The sequence below is a fragment of the Lissotriton vulgaris genome, chromosome 5 (assembly GCF_964263255.1).
Source record: "Lissotriton vulgaris chromosome 5, aLisVul1.2, whole genome shotgun sequence".
Lineage (NCBI taxonomy): Eukaryota > Metazoa > Chordata > Amphibia > Caudata > Salamandridae > Lissotriton > Lissotriton vulgaris.
The window spans coordinates 1808936975-1808957575 of NC_141693.1; the positions used below are offsets into that span (position 1 = coordinate 1808936975).

At 48.7% G+C, this 20601-nt stretch overlaps 1 protein-coding gene across 1 annotated transcript in view; it reads left to right on the plus strand.

Moving 5' to 3' along the window:
• The window catches only part of LOC147717253 (keratin, type I cytoskeletal 12-like), a 73340-nt gene extending 68594 nt beyond the window's left edge, over nucleotides 1-4746 (plus strand). The window contains 1 exon segment of the mRNA XM_086920500.1: nucleotides 4595-4746. Within this exon segment, the coding sequence (XP_086776626.1) occupies nucleotides 4595-4692 (98 nt within the window). The 3' untranslated portion in view covers nucleotides 4693-4746.
• The last annotated feature ends 15855 nt before the right edge of the window (nucleotides 4747-20601 follow it).

Genomic DNA, 20601 nt, shown 5'->3' on the forward strand with positions numbered 1-20601 from the left:
TAACTTTTGCCAAGGGTTCTTTGGCCAAGGAACAGGAATCAAAGGAGCGGAATGAGTTCTCAAAATCTTGTCACTGGAAATGCACCTAGAACACTCTCTCACAACTCTATCAATCATTTTATCCATGCCACCAGAAACTAGATCTTACCAACCTCTTCATTGAAGACATACCAAGATGACCTTCATGGGCAAGCCTAAGGATTTCATCTTGCATAAGCTCAGGTGAAACACATTTACCGTCATTGAAAATGAAATCACCTTCTACATCAAGATCATTAGACACTTGTAGAAAAGGTCTTAACTCCACAGGCACATCACTTGCCTTTGGCCAGCCATCCAAAATATATTTTTTCAACTGATTCCAATATTTGTCTTCCTAAATTCTGTTCTTCCATGAATCCTCAGACAAAGCAGAAAATTATTTCACATCATGGTCTTCAAAAGAGGTTACAAACTCAACTTCATCACCAACAGGTTTCTCATCAGCAGGGCAAGGTAAACGAAAAAAACAGTCAGCAGTTAATTACTCTTGCCAGGAAGATACTCTACAGCAAAATTGTACTCTTGTGACTTGGACATGAGTCTCCCAATACGTTCAGTGACATTCTTTCCACCTCCAGGAGATAGAATGGAAACTAACAGTTTGTGATCTGTTCTCAAAAGAAATCTATTACTCCACAAAAAGTTACGAAAATGTTCAATTCCCCATACACATCCAAGGAGCTCTCTTTCAATAACCGAATATTTTCTCTCAGTGTCACTAAGGGTGCGAGAGGCAAGTGCAACACACCACTTACCTTACCGCATTTTGAGAAAGTACTCCACCTACACCATACAAACTGGCATCAACAGTAACAATGCACAATTTGTTTACAAAAAAAGGCCTTAAAGTGGGTGCCTTTAAAATCTCATCCTTGATCAACTCAAAAGCATTCTGTTGTTTGTCTCCCCAAAGGAATTCAATATTTTGTGTAGTAAGTTCCCTAACGGGTTCCATTTTTGTAGCAAATCCCTTAATGAATTTATTGTAGTATTCACATAAGCCTGCGAACGACAGAAGTTTATCTTTGTTGTATGGAGCAAGAGCTTTGACAATAGAGTCAACAAGTGATTTTTTGGGCACAACTCCATCTCCAGAAAGAGTGTGACCCGAATAATCAACAGAACTACAAAACATCTTACATGTATTATCCTTAAGAGTCAAACCATTCAACTCTAGACACTTGCAAACTTCTATAACATGTTCTCTATGAATGTCATTGGTAGGAGAAAACACAAGAATATCATCTTGGAAGCATTTCTCAAAGGAATCTAGATCTTTGAAAATGTGATGCATGGCACGTTGAAAAACGGACGCCGCTGAGGCTAATACAAAATGCATCCTCCTATATTGGAAAAATCCCTCAGGCGTAAGAAAAGCAGTAAGTTCTTTAGAGTCATTGGTTAAGGCATTCTGATGGTACGCTGATCGCAGGTCAAATGTGGAAAATACTTTCGCTCCCTCTAGCATACACACAACTTCATTTATTTTCGGAAGAGGATGACAATCTATTACAAGGTTAGCATTTAATGCTCTCAAATCCACACAAAGTCTCAAACTTTTATCAGTCTTTCTTGCCAAAACAATGGGAGAAACCTACTCAGAAGATTCTAACTCCTCAATAATGTCATGCTCAATTAATTTCTGCAACACATTTTTCAGCTCTCCTCACATTAATTGGTACATTCCTAAATTTTTGTTTACCTGGAACTGCACCTTCCTTCAATCTAATCCTATGACTAAAATTATTTAGCATACCTAAAGTTTTAGAAAACACCTTAGGAAAAGAACAAATAATATCATTAACAACATTTTCATCTTGAAATTCATTTGTTATTATCATCACAGAATCAGATTTCCTAGTATTAATGATTATTATTATTATTATTATTATTTAGCATTTGTAGAGGGCATGGCTACCCTTAGGCATACCCGCGCTATTTGACTACAAGTAAGGACCAAGCCCATGATCAACCTTATTGAGGAAGATTCTGGAAGAGCCATGTTTTGAACTGTGTCCGGAAGGATAGGTGGTTGACAGTTGCACGCAATTGCCCTGGGAGGGATTTTCATAACCTAGCTGCCTTGAAAGAGAACATCTGACCCCCTCATCGGGCTCTAATTATTTTTGGTATTGAAGCCAGAAGCTGGATGGCTGATCGGAGGCATCTTGAAGGCTGGTAGAATTTTATAAGAGGCTGATTTATCTTGGGGCCTGTCTCCCAAAGGGTTTTGTGTGCTATACATAAATCTTTAAACTTAATACGTTCTGCGAGAACCTACCCCCATCAATGGCTTTGAGATACGTTAAAAATTCTTCTCTCCACCTGGTCCAGGGTATGGGGGGTTCTCCTTTTTCTTGGAGAAACTTTGAAGGAGGATCAAATTGCATCATCCCAAGCAAAAATCCAGAATTAGCAAGAACTGAAGTGTCACTTATTTATAATGGAAAGTTATTGAGTTTCATGGAATGTTCATAAAACAAAGCAAAGTGAAAATAGAAAAAAAAAAACGTTTTCACTTACCACTAGAAATAGAACACAAATTGCTGCATCACCGTCCACATACTTGAATACATTTAGTTTCCATCGAAAATTGCAGGAAGAACTGTGAAATTGCTCCTGTGCTGGAACGTACCAGTCCAGTATAATCGTCACCAAAATTGTAAGAAAAAGATATTCAGGCAAAGGTATAAAAATATTTAAATGTTGGCTTATTTAAAGACAGCACAGTACGTCTGCCCAGGAGAAAATACTCGGGTAGTCTGTTCATTGGAACATGGAATCCCATGCACCATAGCAACAGGATACAGTAAGCATTAATGCAATACAGAAATTAAAGAAACATGTGGATGAGAGTATAACAGCCTGTCAGGCCTAGCCGCTATCTCACACATTTACTACTACCCAACATCGGCAAGTGTAATGCTTTCTGTAGACATTTCCCTTGTTGTTTAATAAAACTAGGACTGCAGTCCAAGATGAGAGCTGCACCACCATGCAGAGCAATTGGGGTACATTACGGCTTGTCCACCTTAATGAGTAATGTATGAAATAGCCACCAAAGAAAAGATGAAGGGGCAGATTTACAAGGAACTGATGCATCTGCATAGATGCATCAGTTTCCTTGCGCCAGCGACAAATGTCCTTGCACCACCATAGATGCGCTGTATTTACAAAACAGTGCTCCGTGGCACAAGGATTAACAGATGTGTCAGAAAATTCTGACGCATCTGTTGGCACAAAAGTGAAGCATCGCTGTAGTGGCTCATGAAAGTGACGCAACTGCAGCAATGCGCCACAACAGATAGGTGAGTCCCATACAAAAAGCCATGCGACATTCCTTGTGCCTGGTCAGAGCAGATGTAGGAATTTTGACGCAGTGAAGGCGTAGAGTGATGCAGGGAAATGTTGTAAATCTCACTGCATCAGTTCTACGTGGCTTTTTGAGTGGGGGCACCTAGACTGCATACATTATACCTGGTGCAGGTATAATGTGACGCATCTCCCTAGATAAGTCACTTTATCTACCCACATTGTTGCACCGCCGTTCCGTCAAAAAGAGTGATGCAATGTTGGCGCAAGGGGCTGGTAAATCTGTCCCGAAGTCTCCTCCGATCGCTCACTGCTTGAAGAAAGGTTTTTTGCTGTGAATTCCCAATGGGGTCACTTCTAACTACTTGTACAGCTTAACCATCCAAATGTATAACTTTTAATCCCAAAAACTACAATGGGATAGCCAAAAGTCGTTGCAGTAAAGTCCCCTTAAAATACTATATTTGTCTGACAAAACCGTAAACATATTTGCTGAAAGGCATACTTTAATACAGAACAAATGTAAAAGATACACCCTGCTTTGCTCGGCAAATCAAGGAATGGTATCCATGCCAAGAATTTGTAAAGAAAGATTTGGGGGCAGAGGTTCCTCCTTCCGGGCGGCCAAAAAGTGGAATTCCTTGCCGGAAGGGTTGAGACTTGATTTGGAGCAGGCGTTCATATCAGGATTGAAAGCTCATCTTCTTAGAGGGACTTTCTTCTAAATACTATGTTCTGCTGCCTGGTTGTATGACGTTACAACGCGGGCTTTTACCTCGCATGCCATTACAATGCCGGAATTACAACGAAAGTCGTTACAACAACTTTCGCTGGAGGGCGCTGGATAGTGGAATAGTTTAATTTTCTATTCCAACTCCAGCCCACGTTGACAGTAGGGAAGGTGTTGGATAGAAAATTAAACTATTCCCTATCCAACAGCGCAATCCAGCGAAAGTCGTTGTAACGACTTTCATTGTAACCCCTGCGTTGTAATGGCATTGCGGGGTAATCCCCGCGTTGACATGGCTGTTCCCCCTGCTGCCTAGTGGCTAGAGCGACGTGACTGTAACTATGAAAAAGCTGCAGAGTTTACAAATGCTTTTTCATTAATTCATACTTGGAACTCTTTATTGAGCATAAAGGGGGGTCTCTTGGCTCAAAATAAATATTCCCAAAAACATGCTATAAATTCAAGTTCAGACTTGAGAATAGTTAACAAATGTCACAATTCGCTTTACAGATCCAACCAAAACCCGCAAGATTAAGACTATCATCGAAGAAATGGAGGATGGGAGAGTCGTCTCTCACAAAGTTCAAGAGAAAATTGAGAGACTCTAGGGGAGTCGCAGTTTGGAGCAGGATGACACACTACAGAGGCAACGACAAAGGAGAAACGAACTTCAACTTCATTTGTGAAACAAAGAAGGATAAAAACAATTATAGGTCCAAATAAAGCTTTTTGGAGCGTTCTTTACATTTCAATAAAGTTCATTTTAATTATAAACACTATAAAACTAAGGGTGGAAAACTTTGAAACTTTACCCTGTTGGGGAGGGGGGGGGGGCATAATGGCAACGCTTACACTTTGCAATATTTAGGGGGCTTCCTCCAAACTTGAGTTGTGAGACACATTTTCTGCTAAGTTTTCTTTAGACTGAATAATCTCCCCATTTTCAACATGTTCTTCCAGATTTTCTACCATATACGTAATTATAGAGGAGGTTTTGTCAATCTAATTACTTGTTCAAACTTCACATGCCCCAAAAGAGTGCATTATCTGCTGCTATAAACAGTTTTCTAAGAGACACAGGGTCGAGTGGTTTCTCTTGAAGGATTTTTTGTAAGAGTTAAAACTTAGGCCCTAATCATAAACTTTCCCACAAGTACGAATGGAAAGATGCGTGTAGTGCAGATTTCTTCATATATCTAGAAATGTCTTGTAATATCCCCACAGGGATCCTCGTCCCCTCTGTAATTTATACCATGTTAGAAATGGGGTTTCTGGTTCACTAAGGTATGCACCTAAGCCAGGCAGAACCCACCACTCTAGTCAGGGCAAGGGAGTTACATGCTGAAGATAACCCCTGCTCACCCCCCTGGTAGCTTGGCAGAGCAGTCAGGCCTATCCCAGAGGCAATCTGTAAAGCGTTTACGCAACACACTCACACAGCAGTGCACACCACAAAAGACACTCCACATAAGGTTGTACAAAAATAGCCTTTCTATTGTGCATAAAAATACATGAGATCACAATCGCACAAGTTACTACTTGTGTAACGATATATCTGTAAGAGACATTAGTTAGTGATAGATTCCTTACCTTAAAATATCCCCAGGCGTCAGACTGGATCCGGAAACGTTTTGCGTAGCAATACCCCTGCGCGTCGGTAGGCGTCGTCTGCGGCTCTGCGCCCGTCGTCGGCGTTGTGAGCGCCGGAATGACGTCGTCTGAGTACTTAGACGCCGCCCATGCGCGCTGACGTCAGTTCTGATACACAGCTTTTCCGCGCCAGATACGCAGAGCCATGGTAGAACCAACACTGGTGCCATGAAACTAGGGCCCTGAAAGGGGATGACCTTAACCCTAGATATCGGTTCGCAGAACGGGGAGGATGGGTGGGTCGGTAAGGAATCTATCACTAACTAATGCCTCTTACAGATATATCGTTACACAAGTAGGAACTTGTGCATCTGAAAGAGACACGTTAGTGATAGATTCCTTACCTTAGAATAGATACCCCAGCAATACCAACCCCGGTGGTGGGTCTGCGAACCAATGTCACACCAGAAAGTCCTGGAGGACGAAACGGCCAAAGAAGCCATCCCTCCGGACTTGACTGTCCAGGCAGTAGTGTCTTGCGAACGTGTGCAGCGAGGCCCACGTCGCTGCCTGGCAAATGTCCTGTAAGGGGACTCCTAGGCCCAGGGCAGTTGTTGTTGCCGTGGCACGAGTGGAATGAGCCCGCAATCCAGCAGGGGGCTCCTTTTTCGCCATGGAGTAACATGCCTGAATACACAAGATGATCCACTGCGAAATGGTCCTCTTGTGTACCGCCTTTCCCTTCTTCGCGCCCACGTAACCAACAAAGAGTTGGTCATCCACCCGGAATTGGCGTGTGCGATCTAGGTAATAGGAGAGCGCACGGTTTGGATCCAGACGGTGGAGCCTCTCTTCCTCTTTCGAGGGATGCGGAGGCGGAAAGAAGGTGGGCAAAGTAATGGACTGCCCAATGTGGAAGGCCGTGACAACCTTGGGCAGAAAGGAAGGTTGTGTACGCAACACCACCTTGTCAAGATGAACAGATAGCAAAGGTGGAGTACAAGAAAGAGCCTGGAGCTCACTCACCCTCCTGGCAGAGGTGATGGCGACCAGGAAAGCAGTCTTCAATGTGAGAAGACGGAGAGGACAGTTATGGAGCGGCTCAAAGGGAGCACACATTAGATAAGTGAGTACAAGATTCAAGTCCCACTGGGGCATCACAAAGGGAACAGGAGGAAACATGTGTGTGATGCCCTTCAGAAATCTATTTACAATGGGGGACTTGAATAAGGAAGGCTGATCAGGTAGCCTCAAGAAGGCGGAAAGAGCAGAAAGGTTCCCTTTAACCCCTTTAGTGCTAAGGCAATATTATTATTCTCCTTTGATTTCCATTGAAATGGATGGGAAGTCCATGACGAGTTACCCTTGTCATTAGCATCCAAGAGGTTAAGAGTGCCCAGAGCAGAGCCCTGCTGGGCAAGAGAAAGAAGGAAGAGAAGAACCTCGGAAAGAGGGGCAGAGAGAGGATCCACAGCCTTTGCTGTGCACCATGCCACAAATCTGTTCCACCTGCAGGCGTATACCGACTTTGTGGAGGGACGCCTGGCTGCCATAATGATATCACAGACTTCAGGAGGCAAGTCAAATGGCCTCAACTGTCGCCACTCAATCTCCAAGCTTGTAGGTGGAGACTGGACAGGTTCGGGTGCAGCACCGTCCCCTGCTGCTGCGACAGAAGGTCCTCCCGAAGAGGCAGGCGAATCGGGGGATCGACTGACATGCTGAGTAGCTCGGGATACCAGTATCTTCGTGCCCAGTCCGGAGCCACAAGGATAACCTGGGCCAGTGGTATAGGCGGAAAGGCGTACAACAGACCGCAACCCCACTCGCGACGAAAAGCGTCTCCGAGCGAGTGCCGCCTTGGAAATTCCAACGCGCAGAACTGATGACATTGCGCGTTCTCTTCTGTGGCGAATAGATCTAACCAAGGCTCTTCCCATTGCTGAAAGAGACCTTGCGCCACGTCCGAGTTCAGACGCCATTCGTGATCCATCATGCACCGTCGGCTGAGTTCGTCCGCCCTGGCATTCAGAGAGCCTGTCAGGTGTTGAACCACCAAGGTCACACCCTGACGTTCCAGCCATTGCCATAGGCGCAGAGCCTCCTGGCATAGGGTCCACGACCCCACTCCGCCTTGTTTGTTGCAGTACCACATGGCGGTGGTGTTGTCAGTGAACACTTGCACTACACTCCCCCGAACAGAGGGGAGGAATGCCTTCAGTGCTAGACGAATCGCCCGCAGCTCCAACATGTTGATATGGAGCCGGGACTCCGCCGGAGACCAGAGGCCTCTGATCTCCGCCTCTCCCATATGGCCTCCCCAGCCCTGGAGGACACGTCCGTCACAACCACGTGCTCCGGGTGGGGTAGGGAGAGGGATCTGCCACTGACCCAGTCGCGGTCCGTGAGCCACCACTGCAGTTGTCGCTCAGTGCCCTCCGAGATCAAGACATGATCGGACAGGTTGCCCTGATGCTGGGCCCACTGAAACTTCAGGTCCCACTGCAGAGCCCGCATCCGCCACCTGGCGTGATGCACCAGAAGAATGCAGGAGGCCATCAGCCCCAGAAGCTGCAGCGTCAACCTGACGAGACTCGGGATAACGGCTGGAAGATGGGAATCAGAGCCTGAATATCCCGAACCCGCTGTTCGGGTGGGTAAACCCGAGAACCACTCCAATGAAGAGGAGCTTCTGAGAGGGACACAGGTGCGACTTCGGCACATTGATGGAGAACCCTAGCAAGTGCAGGAGGTCGGCCGTAGTCTGGAGGTGGGTGACGACGACCTGGGGCGAGCCCGCCTTCAACAACCAGTCGTCGAGGTAGGGGAAGACTGACACCCCCTGCCTGCGCAGATGAGCTGCGACCACCGCCATCACCTTTGTGAACACCCGTGGGGCGCTGGTAAGGCCGAAGGGGAGCACGGTAAACTGAAAGTGCTCTTGGCCTACCGTGAACCGCAGGTAACGCCGGTGGGCCGGCAGGACGGGGATGTGGAAATAAGCGTCCTGCAGGTCCAACGCTACCATCCAGTCTTCCGGGTCCAGGGCAGCCAGGACCTGAGCCAAAGTCAGCATCTTGAACTTCTCCTTCCGAAAGAAGCCGTTGACGTTCCGCAGGTCCAAGATCGGGCGTAGGCCCCCTTTGCCCTTCTTGGGCACCAGAAAGTAGTGGGAGTAACATCCACACCCTACTTCTGGCCCAGGAATGCGCTCGATGGCCCTCTTGGCCAAGAGGGCCATGACTTCCTCTTGCAGAAGTTGCAAGTGATCCCCGAACACGCGGTGGCATTGCGGTGGCATGGATGGAGGGGATGCCTCGAAGGGGAGGGAGTAGCCCCTTCGGACAATCTGCAGCACCCACCTGTCCGAAGTGACTGTGCGCCAGTGGGAGAGGTGATGGCGAACCCTGCCTCCCACAGGCGTCACATGGGCCTGAAAACTCGGACTAGGAAGGTTTAGAGGCGGGCGCTGCTGCAGGGGGTGTGGACTGGCCTCGCCGTGGTCCCCGACCGCCGCCACGGCGGTTTCCACGTCCGCCACCGCGCTGTTGGACATTCTGCGGCACGTGGCTGGCAGTACGTGTGGGGACGCCCCTTCCGTGGCCACGAAAGGAGCGAAAGGCACCCGATTGCTGGTGTGGGGCCGTGAGGCCCAAGGACTTGGCCGTAGCCCTGGAGTCCTTGAAACGTTCCAGGGCATGGTCTGCCTTGTCGCCGAAGAGCGACGGCCATCAAACGGCATGTCCAGGAGTGTGGCCTGGACATCGGCCGAGAAGTTGGCGGACCTCAACCAGGCGTGGCGTCGAACCGCCACTGTCGTTGCCATCGCCCTGCCCAGTGAGTCTGTGGTATCCAGCCCACACCGGATAGAAAAGCGTGCTGCATCTCGGCCCTCCGCAAGGGCTTGGCCGAGTTTAGCCTGGACCTCCTCCGGGCATTGTGGCAGCACCTCCGCAACCGTGTCCCACAGAGTGTGGGTGTAGCGGCCCAAGAGACAGGTGGTATTCACAGACCGCAGCCCTAATCTAACAGACAAGAAAACCTTCTTACCGTACTGTTCGTATCTCTTGGATTCCCTGTCGGGCGGGGCCGACGGGAATGCGGTCTGGGAGTTTGAGGCCTGGATGGCCAGACTCTCGGGGGTGGGGTGGGTGGACAAAAAGCATGGGTCGCCCAGGGCCGGGCGGTAGCGTCTGGCCATGTTCCTATCCACAGGCGGACCCGTGGCGGGCTTGGACCAAGTGCCCACAAGAATGTAACACAAGGCCTCATTGAACGGGAGCAGGGGCTCACTGGAGCTTGACTGCGGTTTGAGGACCTCTGTGAGGAGATTAGTCCTCACGGCCGCGACGGGGAGCTTAAGGTTTAAGGCCTTAGCTGCCTTCGTCAACACTACACTATATGTAGAGCCCCCCTCCGAAGCCACAGTCGGAGGTGAGCTAAATCCAGTGTCTGGCGAAGTGTCAAGACCACTGGCCTCCCCAAGCTCATATGTTCAGTCCTGTTGAGACTGGCAATCTAGTGCCAGAGGGTCCCCGGACCCCTCCCAATCTTCCTCGTCACCTGTGTCCTGTAAACCAGGATTAGCAGACAGGGCCTCCTTGTGGAGATAAAAATCCCCAAAGGCCGACGGAATCGGCGCCCAGCGGCGCCCTTCCGGCACCTGAGTCGGACCGTAGGAAACATTGGGGGCGGCAACCACAGTGGGCGACACCCTTGGGGATGGCGCCGGTGAGGTCGTAAGGTCGACCGGCAGCGTCCCGGATCCGGAGCCGGATCCGGCGAGGTCCTGCGGCGCCGAGACCGAAGTCGCCGGCGGCGCCTGGGCCGAAGCACCCGACAGCGTCGAGGCCGAAGTGCCCAACCCGTTTGAACCTCCAGACGGAACCGTTGGGCCCGAAGGCGCCACGGGAACCGACTGAGGAGGGAGGGCCCTCATGGCCATGAGGTACCTCTCGACCTCCTCCGGCGTCGAGCCGTGCCCAGGGACCTGAAGGTGTGGGGCAGGCGGCGACGCTAGCGACTCCCGCGGAGCCGCGTGGGCGGTGTCGCCCGAGCCCCCGGCCGCATCGTGCGAGCGTCGGGGCGGGTCGGAGGATCGATGACGTCGCTCCGACCTCTCATGCCTCTTACCTGAGGACGTGGAACCAGACGATCGGTGTCCACTCCCGGAGCTCCGATGACTCCGACCTCGCGACCTGTCCCTCGACCTCCCGTGGGACCGGGACCGGGACCGGGACCTGGAGCGGCGCGGGGCCGACTGCCTCAGCTCGAGTCGCTTGCAGACCGCTCCCGCCTAGCCTTCGACGTTAGGGCCCGGCAGTCGGAGCAGGTTCAATCATCATGGTCGAGGCCTAAGCACTTCAGGCACCGGCGATGGGGGTCCGTGACCGACATGAGTCGGTCGCACTTCGAGCAAGGCTTGAACCGGGCATCCCTGGCACCGATGGAGTCGAAGACTCGACAAGAAAGAGCGATCAAAAAGTTCAGTCAAAAATTGACTTGGGGTAGAGCTTCTTCCGGATCTGCGCTAGCTGGCGCGGAAAAAAGAAGAACTGACATCAGCGCGCATGGGCGGCGTCTAAGTACTCCGACGACGTCATTCCGGCGCTCACGACGCCGACGACGGACGCGGAGCCGCAGACGACGCCTACCGACGCGCAGGGGTATTGTTACGCAAAAAGTTTCCGGATCCAGTCTGACGCCTGGGGATATTCTAAGGTAAGGAATCTAAGCACTCATTACACTGTTCTTTCCCGTATACACTGATTACTACCTCATATTTTAGTTGCTCATTGGTGTCACCCCTGCTCCATGTAACTTACAGTCCTCATCAGTATTCTGCTCCCATATATCATTATTGTGCACCCTACACTTGTGCAACCTGCACCCATCTCAAGTGTTAGTCTTGTATGCACCGATTACTACCTCAAATACCTTGGCAGCTCACTAGTGTCACTTCTGATTATCTCACTATTATTGTCTGCATCTGTACTCTGCGTATAGCATTATTGTGCACCCTACATTTGTGCAACCTGCACACATTTCAAGCCTTATTCCTGTAAGCACCGATTACTACCTCATATACTGGGCTGCTCACTAGTGTCACTTTTGGCCCATGCAACTGGTTATGACTGTGCACCCTCCTACACCTACCTAGACTGTCCTCCCATCATGGAACCCATCGGCAAGCACACATATAGAATCAACTACCCACCCTCACTCACTAAAAAAGCCGCTAAACGCTTTAAACACAACTTCCTGAGGTCCCACCCTGAAACTCCCTTTGCAGACACCTACTTCTCCAGTCAATGGTTCACTGAACATTGATATCATCTTCCACACCACACGCAGAGCCCAATGGAGAAAATCGTTCCTCACCTTACTCACCGTCTCCACCTCCAGGAATTTCGCGCATGGCCTAAAACTCTCCATCACACCATCCCAACTCTTCCCGGGCAGAACCACCATCACTATCTACAATAACGGGATTATCCTAATTCAATCCACAGACAGGAACCTGGAACTACTAGACAACCTGTTCCCCACGTTCAAACAACACCTCTCCAATCATTGGACCCCCACTCATAGCACCTTCAGGCCTATCACCCTTGAATTCACAGCCCCCAACCACAACCCTTCTAACCTAGCTCAACCCCAAAACGACACGCACCTTCCCTCCACCCCCGGCACCTTAGACATTCACCCACCTAATGTAGCTACCTCGCACTCCTCAATTACAGACATAGATCCCTCGCCCACATATTCCAGCAGCACCCCCTCCCCCCACCAACCTCACCTTGACCTCCATTCATACCACTCCCATTCCTGTCACCCCTGACACCACAGCCTCAAACCACAAACATTCGAACCTAGCCCAGCCCCAAAACGACATGCACCTCTCCTTTACTCCCGGCACCTTAGTCATTCACCCACCTACCGTAGCTACCCCACACCCCTCAAGCACAGACATAGATCTCTCCCCCTCATACACCAACCTCCTCACCCCTTCCCCCCATACACCAGCCCTCATCCCCATTCCTCTCACCCCTGATACCACAGCTCCCACCCGCAACCCGCCTAACCTAGATCAGCACCAGACCGACACGCACAAAGACAAACTCCACCCTTTATCCCCCCCCATTCTCAGCCCCCACTTCCACCCATTAACTAATCACACAGAACACACCACCTCCATCAACTCAACTCCACCCCTCAAAAAAGAACCATCTACAATCCCACTTCCCCCCCAGTCTCACCCCCCACTATCCAACCTCCACCCCTGTCACCACTAACAAACGCCCATCCTCCACCCTGCACTCTCCACCTACCACCAATACGCTCATCCATACCACCAACCTCCCCCCTATGTCATCCACGCCCAACCCTCCCATCCCCACCTCCAACACATTTCCCACACTGGACTACATTACGGCCTCCCTCCTCCAGCTCAAAGAAGACATGCACATCATCAAACAACAACTACTCTGCACACACTCCAGTCACCCCTCACCCAACACCCTCCACCAGATCAAACAAGACATTCACATCATCAAACAATTACTCAGCACACACCCCAGACACCCCTCACGCGCCTCCACCATCACCACCCCTCCCAACTGGTCCTCCACCCGGGCGGCGAACTCTCGCACTCGACTCCCACCGCACTGGACCTCAATCCCTGTTCACAGCCGCGAAAACCGCCCCCATCGCTCCTGCAACCCTCTCTCGGACCTCGACACAATCACCCTCCTCCGCTCCTACGACCCAGCTCCCCATAGCAACACACCCGACACTCTCACCGCCATTCCTACGATTCACTCCAATCCCCTTAGACCCCCCACACTGAACAACAGAATCAATATCCATAGTTACCTGAGCAAAGTCCCCCTCGCTCTAGAACCCCCTTCTACCCTCGACACACCCCGTCTCAAATGCACTCTCCTCAACTGCAGATCAGCCGCTAGACACTCCTCCTTAATTGCTGATCTCATCTTAACATTGGATCTTGACTTAATCATCATGACTGAAACGTGGCTAACAGAATCTTCTACACCTATAATGGACATTCTGGTTCCCCCCAACTACCACATCACTAGACTTGACAGGTCTGGCAAAAAAAAAAAAAAAAGGTGGCGGAATCGCATGTATATACAGGAGCAACCTCTCTGTCTTGAAAGTAACCTCCCCTTCCCTACCCTCCCCAACCTCCTGTGAATACATCTGCCTCGATATTATCAATGAGGGCAAACCGATATGCTCTCTTCACTGCATTTACCACCCACCCGGCGACAACCTTACCTTCTCCCAACAAATCATGGATATGATCTCAACCAACTCCGGGCGACAACTCACACAAATATACCTTGGTGACTTCAACCTCCACTGGAACGATCATAATGATGCGGTGGTAAAAGGTCTGAAGAATTTCCTTAACGCCCTTGACCTCACTCAAATATGCAACAGTCCGACTCACGAGAAAGGCTCTATCCTCGACCTTATCATCTCCAAAGAGGCCTCTATCCAACTCGAATCTATCCAACCCTGTGACTGGTCAGATCATCATATTATCACATTCTTCATCAATGAAAAAGTTAAATTTAACCCTGTTCAATCCTCCAGGCCCAAAGTCTGGAAAAGAGACATGAAAAAACTAAACTCAAACTCTCTACCCCCCAACATCTGCAACTTACTACTTCCTCCTACTGGCATTACGGACGTCCAATCCTTGACTGATCACTATCTCAACACTATGACCTCAATAATTAATGAAGCCGCACCCTTGCAGATAAAAAAAGCCTCCGCAAAAATTTCCAATCCCTGGTACGACGGGAGTCTCAATGACGATAGGCGTGCCATGCGAATGGCAGAACGCACCTGGAGATCAGCTCCCTCTGCACTGAACCTAAAAACCCTGAAGAAAAAGAGAAATGCCTACTTCAGGAAAATAAAACGCTCAAAATCAGACTTCTTCAGCCTTCAGCTCGACCAAGCCAAAAATCGTCCGAGAAAGCTGTTTGAGCTTATCAGAACACAATCCAAGGAACAACCCCAACCTCTCAGCACTATGTGCGAAGCTCCCTCCTGCGAAGATTTCGCCTCTTTCTTTATCCAAAAAACCGACAACATAAAGAATGATCTCCTCATTGACGCAAGCCTCTATTCCAAACCCCACTGCATAGCACCCACTAAACCAAAAAACAATGCCACATGGTCATCCTTTGTCACCTACACAGAAGAAGAAATTGGCAGACTGCTCAGCACTCTGAAACCATCCAATCACCTCACGGACCCCCTTCCTGCTAACGCTGTCAAAGACCTTACCCCTTCGCTCCTTCCACTCTGGACTAAAATCATTAACAGTTCACTTCAACAAGGGACCATCCCCGACTCCCTCAAAGTTGGACAAGTCACACCTTTACTAAAGAAACCTACAGCCGACCCCTGTGACCTAAACAACTACCGTCCCATTACTAATATTCCGACTCTTGCCAAACTGTTGGAAAAATGCGCACAAATACAATTTTCTAAGCACATTAATCAGTTTGATCTCCTCAACTCTCATCAATCAGGCTTCCGAGCAAATCACAGTACTGAAACTGCTATGACTCACATAATTGACGACGCCCTTCAAATCCTAGATCAAAACGATACCTGCCTCCTCATCCTCCTTGATCTCTCCTCTGCATTTGACACCGTCAAGCATGAGAATTTACTCGAACTATTAAACACAAGAATGGGTATCTGGAACTGTGCTCAAGTGGTTCACGTCCTTTCTACACAACAGGTCGCAGAAATTCAAGAGCAACAACTTGATGTCCTCGCCAATACCTGTATCGCTAGGTGTACCACAAGGGTCCTCCCTATCCCCAACTTTGTTCAACCTAGTTATGGAACCTCTCACCACCTTGCTACAAGAATCCAATGTACACTTCCACATGTATGCCGATGATACCCAACTTTATCTCAAATTACAATCACCCAAAGGCATCATGCTCTTGAATTCAACGATCAGAAGCACCCAATCCTGGCTGGCCGCTAATCATCTCAAACTCAATGCCCTTAAAACAGAGTTCCTTCTGATCTCACCTCCCGCGAAGATCATTACCGCACAAATGTGGCTTAAACACCTAACGGCACTCAATGTTCAACCCACCATCGTGGACTCAGCAAAATCTTTGGGAATAACACTTGACACCAATCTCAGCATGCAGGAACAAAGCAATTAAGGGAGCGAACTACCAAATCAACACCCTAAGGAAACTTAAACCCTTCCTTCCAGACAAAGACTTCCAAACTGTGGTACAATCACTAGTCATACCTCGAATAGAATACGGCAGCATCGCCCTCTGCGGTCTCCCCCTAGCTACTACGGCACCCATAAGAGCCTCTCTAAACTCCGCAGCGAGACTCATCACTGGATCAAAAAAACACTCACACATTTCCCCTGACTTCAAATCCCTGAACTGGCTGCCTTTTGAAGCCAGAATACATCTGAAAATCGCTTGCTTGACGCACAAGGCTTTCCACCTGAGCTCACCTAGATACCTCGCTCAGAAGCGGACGATTTCTGGAGACTCCAGAAACACTAGAGGCACAAACAATCTTTTGCTAAAGCCTAAAAGATTCGGCAAGGAAAAAACCCATAAACGCTCCTTCTCAGGGATGGCACCCAGGATTTGGAACTCACTCCCTCCTGAAACCAGGCTCATCTCCTCTACCATACTTATCACTATTGATGTATCTGTTTATATATGCTCCTCTCCTCTGTAAAGCGCTCTGATATCTGGGAAGATCTTGTTCGCGCTATATAAAACGTTCAAAATAAATAAATAAATCACTAACGTGTCTCTTTCAGATACATATATTACACTGTGCCATCAGGCAATTGTCATGACTTCACAGGGATTAAATACGTCACTAGGCCAATCGGGCCAATGTCATAAACCTCACAATTAGGCTGACCAGTAACCACTGGTAGTATTGCACTCAGCACAACATGTTATGCATGCACATTATTAGCAGTGCACCATTGTAAACACTGGTAAATTGCACACATTAGAAATGCATTCCCATTGGGAATATCCCTTCCATAGGCAACATTACATCAGGTCATACAACCTACAACACCTAGGAAATTTACTGATGTCACTAAAACAACTAGTCAAGTCAGGGACATTTGTATAGCGCACAAATCACATCCTGGGAGTCTCATGGCAGCTGCACTCCTACAACCGATTTACCAGTAAATTAGGCAACAGGTGCAGAGCATAACCCCACCTGCTTGCCTATTAGTTCCACTACGGTAACTTTACCATTCCTCTGAATAGGTGTGGTTCCTGGTGAGGAAGGGGCCTAAGGATTCACCCTGCAGGACCACCACAAAGAGTCTGGTGCCCCAAAAGTACATCTCACAGGGAAAATGGGGATACACACCCACACTGTCCAATCCAGTGGGGACTCTCTGGGACAAATGAGGCAGGTCTTGGCTCTTCAGGACGGGGAAGCCAGGCGGGAAGATGTAGAGCGGAAAATTAGGCTAGCGAAGGTCCCTTGAGCCAGCTGTCAAGCAATCTTGGACTGTTCCTATGAGGAACAGGGTCAGAGCCGATTTAACCCAGATCAATTGACTGGGAGCGAGTGCTTGCATTGTTTAACACTCCGTCCATCATCCCCTTTGGTTTGGCTTTGTTCGCCCTAAGTTGGCAGTGTATGCTCAGACGTGGGTCCCTTGCTCACTTTGCCACTGGATTCAAGCTAGCCTGGCTGATGACGGATGATTAGCCAGAAACCAGTCCCAGGATGCTTGTTTCCAGTCCAGGGAAGACATGGCTTGGCAGTTCAGGCTGGACTGTTCCCATGAGGCACAGGGTCAGACTGATTTGCATATGGCCATGTCTGAACTGGGGTGGCGGAGTGAGCTAAAGAATGATGATGGATTTAACCCAGATCAATTGACTGGAGGTGAGTGCTTGCATTGTTCAACTCTCTGCCCATCATCCCCTTTGGTGTTGCTTTGTTCGCCATAAGTTGGCAGGGTACGCCCAGACGTGGGCCCCTTGCTCACTTTGCCACTGGATTCAAGCTAGCCTGGCTAATAACAGCTGATCAGCCAGAAACCGGTCCCGGGACACTTGTTTCCAGTCCAGGGAAGTCATGGCTTGGCAGTTCGGGCTGGACTGTTCCCATGAGGCACAGGGTCACACTGGTTTGCATATGGCCATGTCTGAACTGGGGTGGCGGAGTGAGCTAAAGAATGATGATGGATTTAACTCAGATCAATTGACTGGGAGTGAGTGCTTGAATTGTTCAACAGTCCGTCCATCATCCCATTTGGGTTTACAACGGATGGGGAGGCACACACACTGCAAGCTCAGCGGGGACCTCGCTAGGTCACCCGCATTCAGAAATATTTGAATGTCACTGCCCGCAGTCGTGTGGGGCACCCGCTTTCCCTGGCAGGCTTGCTCCCCTGAGCAGGGAGGCAGGGCTGCAAAGCTCAGGTTCGCTCTGTAGAGTGCCCAGGGCCCTCCGGTGCCTTGTGGACAGCCGAATAGCCCTGCCGGCATGGACCGCTGGGCAGTCGTGGGAAGGCCTAACCGAGTTTTTCTCTGGAGAATTCTGGACAGCAGCTGCCCGTGGAGGAGAGCAGGACTGCTGAGTGATCCCCCTAGGGGGAAACAGCCATCACAACGCAACTTTTACAACGCACTACCATTATAACGCAACTTTTACAACGCAGGATCCATTACAACGCATGCCTTTACAACGCATGACATTACTTAGCAGGTGCTTTTACAACGCATGCCATTACAACATAAGTATAGGTAAGTATATAATTTTATTTTTTCTTTTATTTAATTCATAACATTATTTAATTAATTTAATTAATATTAAAAATAAATAAAAATATAAATTTATGTATTTTATAAAGTAAATTAAATATATTAATTCAAGAAATTTTTAAAAATATGTATGAGTATAGGAGTATATTTTTTGGGGTACTGAGGTATATGTTTTGGGGTGTTTGGGTATTTTTAGGGTTCAGGGCTAGGTTTGCGTTATGGGGTACAGGGGTATTTTTAGGGTTCAGGGCTTGGTTTGGGTTATGGGGTACAGGGGTATTTTTAGGGTTCAGGGCTAGGTTTGGGTTATGGGGTACAGGGGTATTTTTAGAGTTCAGGGCTAGGTTTGGGTTATGGGGTACAGGGGTATTTTTAGGGCTCAGGGCTAGGTTTGGGTTATGGGGTACAGGGGTATTTTTAGGGTTCAGAGCTAGGTTTGGGTTATGGGGTACAGGGGTATTTTTAGGGTTCAGGGCTAGGTTTGGGTTATGGGATACAGGGGTATTTTTAGGGTTTAGGGCTAGGTTTGGTTATGGGGTACAGGGGTATATTTAGGATTCAGGGCTAGGTTTGGGTTATGGGGTACAGGGGTATTGTTAGGGTTCAGGGCTAGGTTTGGGTTATGGGGTACAGGGGTATTTTTAGGGTTCAGGGCTAGGTTTGGGTTATGGGATACAGGGGTATTTTTAGGGTTCAGGGCTAGGTTTGGGTTATAGGATTCAGGGGTATTTTTAGGGTTTAGGGCTAGGTTTGGGTTATGGGGTACAGGGGTATTTTTAGGGTTCAAGGCTAGGTTTGGGTTATGGTGTACAGGGGTATATTTTGGGTTCAGGGCTAGGTTTGTGTTATAGGATTTAGGGGTATTTTTAGGGTTTAGGGCTAGGTTTGGGTTATGGGGTACAGGGGTATTTTTAGGGTTCAAGGCTAGGTTTGGGTTATGGTGTACAGGGGTATATTTTGGGTTCAGGGCTAGGTTTGGGTTTTGGGGTACAGGAGTATTTTTAGGGTTCAGGGCTAGGTTTGGGTTATGGGGTACAGGGGTATTTTTAGGGTTTAGGGCTAGGTTTGGGTTTTGGGGTACAGAGGTATTTTAAGGGTTTCGTTTTTAAAATAGTACTTTATATAATATGAATAAATTACTTTAAGTTATTGTAATATTAATAAAAAAAATTCACTTAAAAATTAATTAATAAAAAATAAGTAAATATTTATTAATTACATTTCAAAACTTATATATATATAATTACCTATACTTACGTTGTAATGGCTTGCGTTGTAATAGCATCTGCTATGTAATGTCATGCGTTGTAAAGGCATGCGTTGTAATGGATCCTGCGTTGTAAAAGTTGCTTTGTAATGGTATGCGTTGTGAAAGTATGCGCTGTAACGTCACACATCCCCCCTAGGCTTCCTCCTTTAGCCTCCAGAGTAACTGCACTCTGCCTCACAGGATGAGGGGGAGGGGGGGAGGGGGATACAGCGTTGACCTCAGTGTGCCTTTAAGACTCTACCCTTCCTCGCCAGTCAAAACTCATGGGAGGAGGGGTTAGGCAACGCTGGACTCCTGGCGCCATCAGGAAAGAGGGACACAGCCACAAAATGAAGGCAGACTGGCTGCCCAGCTCCTCTGGGGCACCAACACCCACCACGCAAATTCCTGCAAGGCAGCGTTCACTAAGAGGAGCAATTGACAGAGCTCCGACAACTTTTTCCACAACACCCACCATGTGCTTCACAATTAGAGGCCCAAAGTGCTCAAAGGCACACCGTTTGGAGGCAGAAATCACTGCTGCCAGGTTTCCTTCTTTTTGGGAAACAAAATGAAGCACCAACCGCAGGGATAAACAGCCAGGAGCAGTCCACAGCGCTCACCTCGCGTTGCGCTCCTTTGAGAGTACTAGTGAGTAAGCAGATGATGAAGGCAGGACGCAGGCCAGCACACAGCATGTTTGGAACAGAGTTGCAGTCCTTCGAGCAGGTCAGCAAAACAAGGCAATTCACAGTGGCGGTTTCCTGCCAGCACAGCAATCCTCTGGTCATCAGTCCCATGGGGTCTCTCTTTTTCCATGGGGTCTCAGCCCT